Genomic DNA, 2,539 nt, shown 5'->3' with positions numbered 1-2,539 from the left:
ATGCATACGCAGATATGAATTGATAGACCCTATTGAGTCCTACTAAATTAGTCCTAAGTCAGAGATACTGCACTGGAAAACATACGTAGAATGCAATTAAATTATTTTGATGATAGAAATGGATCGATATACTTGAAAACTAAAAAAAAAAAAAAGTGTTGAGCGTTGATTTTCAGAATTGAGGAGCATAACCAGTATTACCACATGGACAAAAATGAAATTTCTCAAGATGTTTACAATGTGAGAATAGTTACAGAAAATTTAACATACAGGTGATTCATATACTTATATTTTTTGCACAGTGATTACAGTAAGTTCACAGGTTTTAGAGTTATTGTTCAAGACACTGCATTGAAGTAGAAATAACTTCTTTTTTTTTTTTTGGAGATGGAGTTATTTTCTTGTTGCCCAGGCTGGAGTACAATGGTGCAATCTCGACTCACTCTAACCTCCACCTCCCAAGTTCAAGCTATTCTCCTGCCTCAGCCTCCTGAGTAGCTGGGATTATAGGCATGTGCCACCACATTCAGCTAATTTTGTAACTTTAGTAGAGATGAGGTTTCATCATGTTAGCCAGACTGGTCTCGAATGTCTGACCTCAGGTGATCCAACCACCTTGGACTCCCAAAGTGCTGGGATTTTAGGTGTGAGCCACCATGCTTGGCCTCATTTTTTAAAAAATGTAAAATTATCCACCCTATCTTGAACCTTGCTATGGCTCTATAGACCATAATATTCAAAGGAGATGGATTGTCAGAGTTTCTCTCAGGCTAACTAAGTTAAAAATTTACCCCCAAGTAAGTAAACACAATATTATCATACAGAATTATTAGACACCAAATAATTTGCATTCACAGAATCTCTGACAAAACATTTCCAATTTCAACATTAAGGTTTTATTTTTAAAAACTAAATATTCAAAGTGTTAACTTTGAGAAGAAACTAAAGCAGTTACTAACAGTCCATAATGTTAAACAAATCATGACTACACTAGGTTTTTCCATTTCAAATAGTCAGTTTGTTGCCCCACAGGCACTTAGTGATTACAAATAAACAGACACCTAAACTGCAATTTTACGAAAGCATTTTCCCTAATCGTTTGTTGCATGGCGAGGATTACATCTTTGTTCCGTAGGCTGTAGATCAATGGGTTCAGCATCGGGCTCAAAAAACTATAGAAGACCGCAATTATTTTGGATTCCTCTACAAACTTGTCTGATGGAGGCCTTACGTACATGCAGAAGAGGGTTCCATAAAACAAAGTCACTATTGTCAGGTGGGAAGCACATGTAGAAAAGGCTTTGTGCCTGCCTTCAGCAGAATGGATCCTCAAGATCACTGCAAAAATGAACAGATAGGACAGAAGAATGATGAAGAGAGAGCTTGAGAGAGTAAAGCCTGCAACTACAAACATTGCCATCTTTTTGACATGGGTGTTAGAGCAGGCCAGCATTATAAGAGGAGGATCAGCGCAGTAGAAATGATTAATTTCACGGGAGCCACAGAAAGAAAAGTGAAAGGTCAGCAGTGTCTGAGAGAGCCCATTAAGGAAGCCACACATGTAAGCCACAGTGACCAGAGAGATGCAAATGTTCTTGGACATCCTGGAACTATAATGCAAAGGGATACAAATGGCTACATAGCGGTCCAATGCCATTGAAGCAAGGATATAAAACTCAGTGATCACCAGGGCGATGAAGAGAAGACACTGTGTGAAGCATCCAGCATAGGAGATGGTCTTCTGTTCTGAGAGGAAATTGTGCAGCATATTCGGAGTAATATTGGAAGAATAGCAAATGTCTACAAAGGAGAGGTGGCCAAGGAAGAAATACATGGGGGTTTGCAGGTGGGAATTGGTCCTGATCAGCAGGATCATGCCCAGGTTTCCTGCCAGTGTGATTAGGTAGATCACCAGGAACACCCCAAACAGGATCTTCTCTAGCATTGGGTCGTCTGTCAGTCCCAAGAGGATGAATTCTGTCACTATGGTGTGGTTTGGGGAGAACATCTTCTTATCTCTTTAAAGCTGAAAGTGACAAAGAATGTGAGGATTTCTGTCTGATTCAGATTCAGCATTTGTTCTATCCATTTATCATTCACTCGTTCATCTATTCATTTAGGCTACAATTACTTTTCTCTTTTCAGTAAACACATCAGAATTTCTGCATAATGTTTTTTCCAGACCTCTATGTTTTCTGTCTATTTCTTTCCATATCTCAAACCCGCACACTTAGACACAGACACTTTCTCTCTTTCTCTCTCTCTTATGAGTATACATGTATACATTCACACATTAATATATTTATACTTGTCTTCTTTGTGAACTCCACATTTGGTAATTCTTTTCAAGTTTTGTGAGGAAAGAAATGAATATCAGATATTAATACTTGCATCAAATAACTAAATAAAGGAGGTGCAATCTCCAGTTTATCTCCATGTCTGATATCCTACTGTTTCAGATACAAAATAGAGGAAAAAAATTAGGATAGCATTTTCACTTAAAACCCATGATTGTCTGGTTTAACTTCATTCAGTGAAC

At 38.0% G+C, this 2,539-nt stretch overlaps 1 protein-coding gene across 1 annotated transcript; it reads right to left on the bottom strand.

The window, feature by feature from the left end:
• Positions 1 to 1,036: 1,036 nt before the first annotated feature.
• On the bottom strand, positions 1,037 to 2,008 carry LOC105706479 (olfactory receptor 5M10). The gene has a single exon (XM_012436897.2). The coding sequence runs from the start codon at positions 2,006 to 2,008 to the stop codon at positions 1,037 to 1,039; it is 972 nt and encodes a 323-aa protein (XP_012292320.1).
• Positions 2,009 to 2,539: the final 531 nt, after the last annotated feature.

This window comes from Aotus nancymaae, unplaced genomic scaffold, assembly GCF_030222135.1.
Source record: "Aotus nancymaae isolate 86718 unplaced genomic scaffold, 86718_ANA_hifiasm-v0.15.2.pri h1tg000059l, whole genome shotgun sequence".
NCBI lineage: Eukaryota > Metazoa > Chordata > Mammalia > Primates > Aotidae > Aotus > Aotus nancymaae.
The sequence above is the reverse complement of the archived record's forward strand: the minus strand, read 5'-3'. Positions and strand labels throughout refer to the sequence as shown.

Coding starts and splice junctions, on each gene's coding strand:
- LOC105706479 (XM_012436897.2), bottom strand. CDS start 2,008: ATGTTCTCCCCAAACCACACCATAGTGACAGAATTCATCCTCTTGGGA.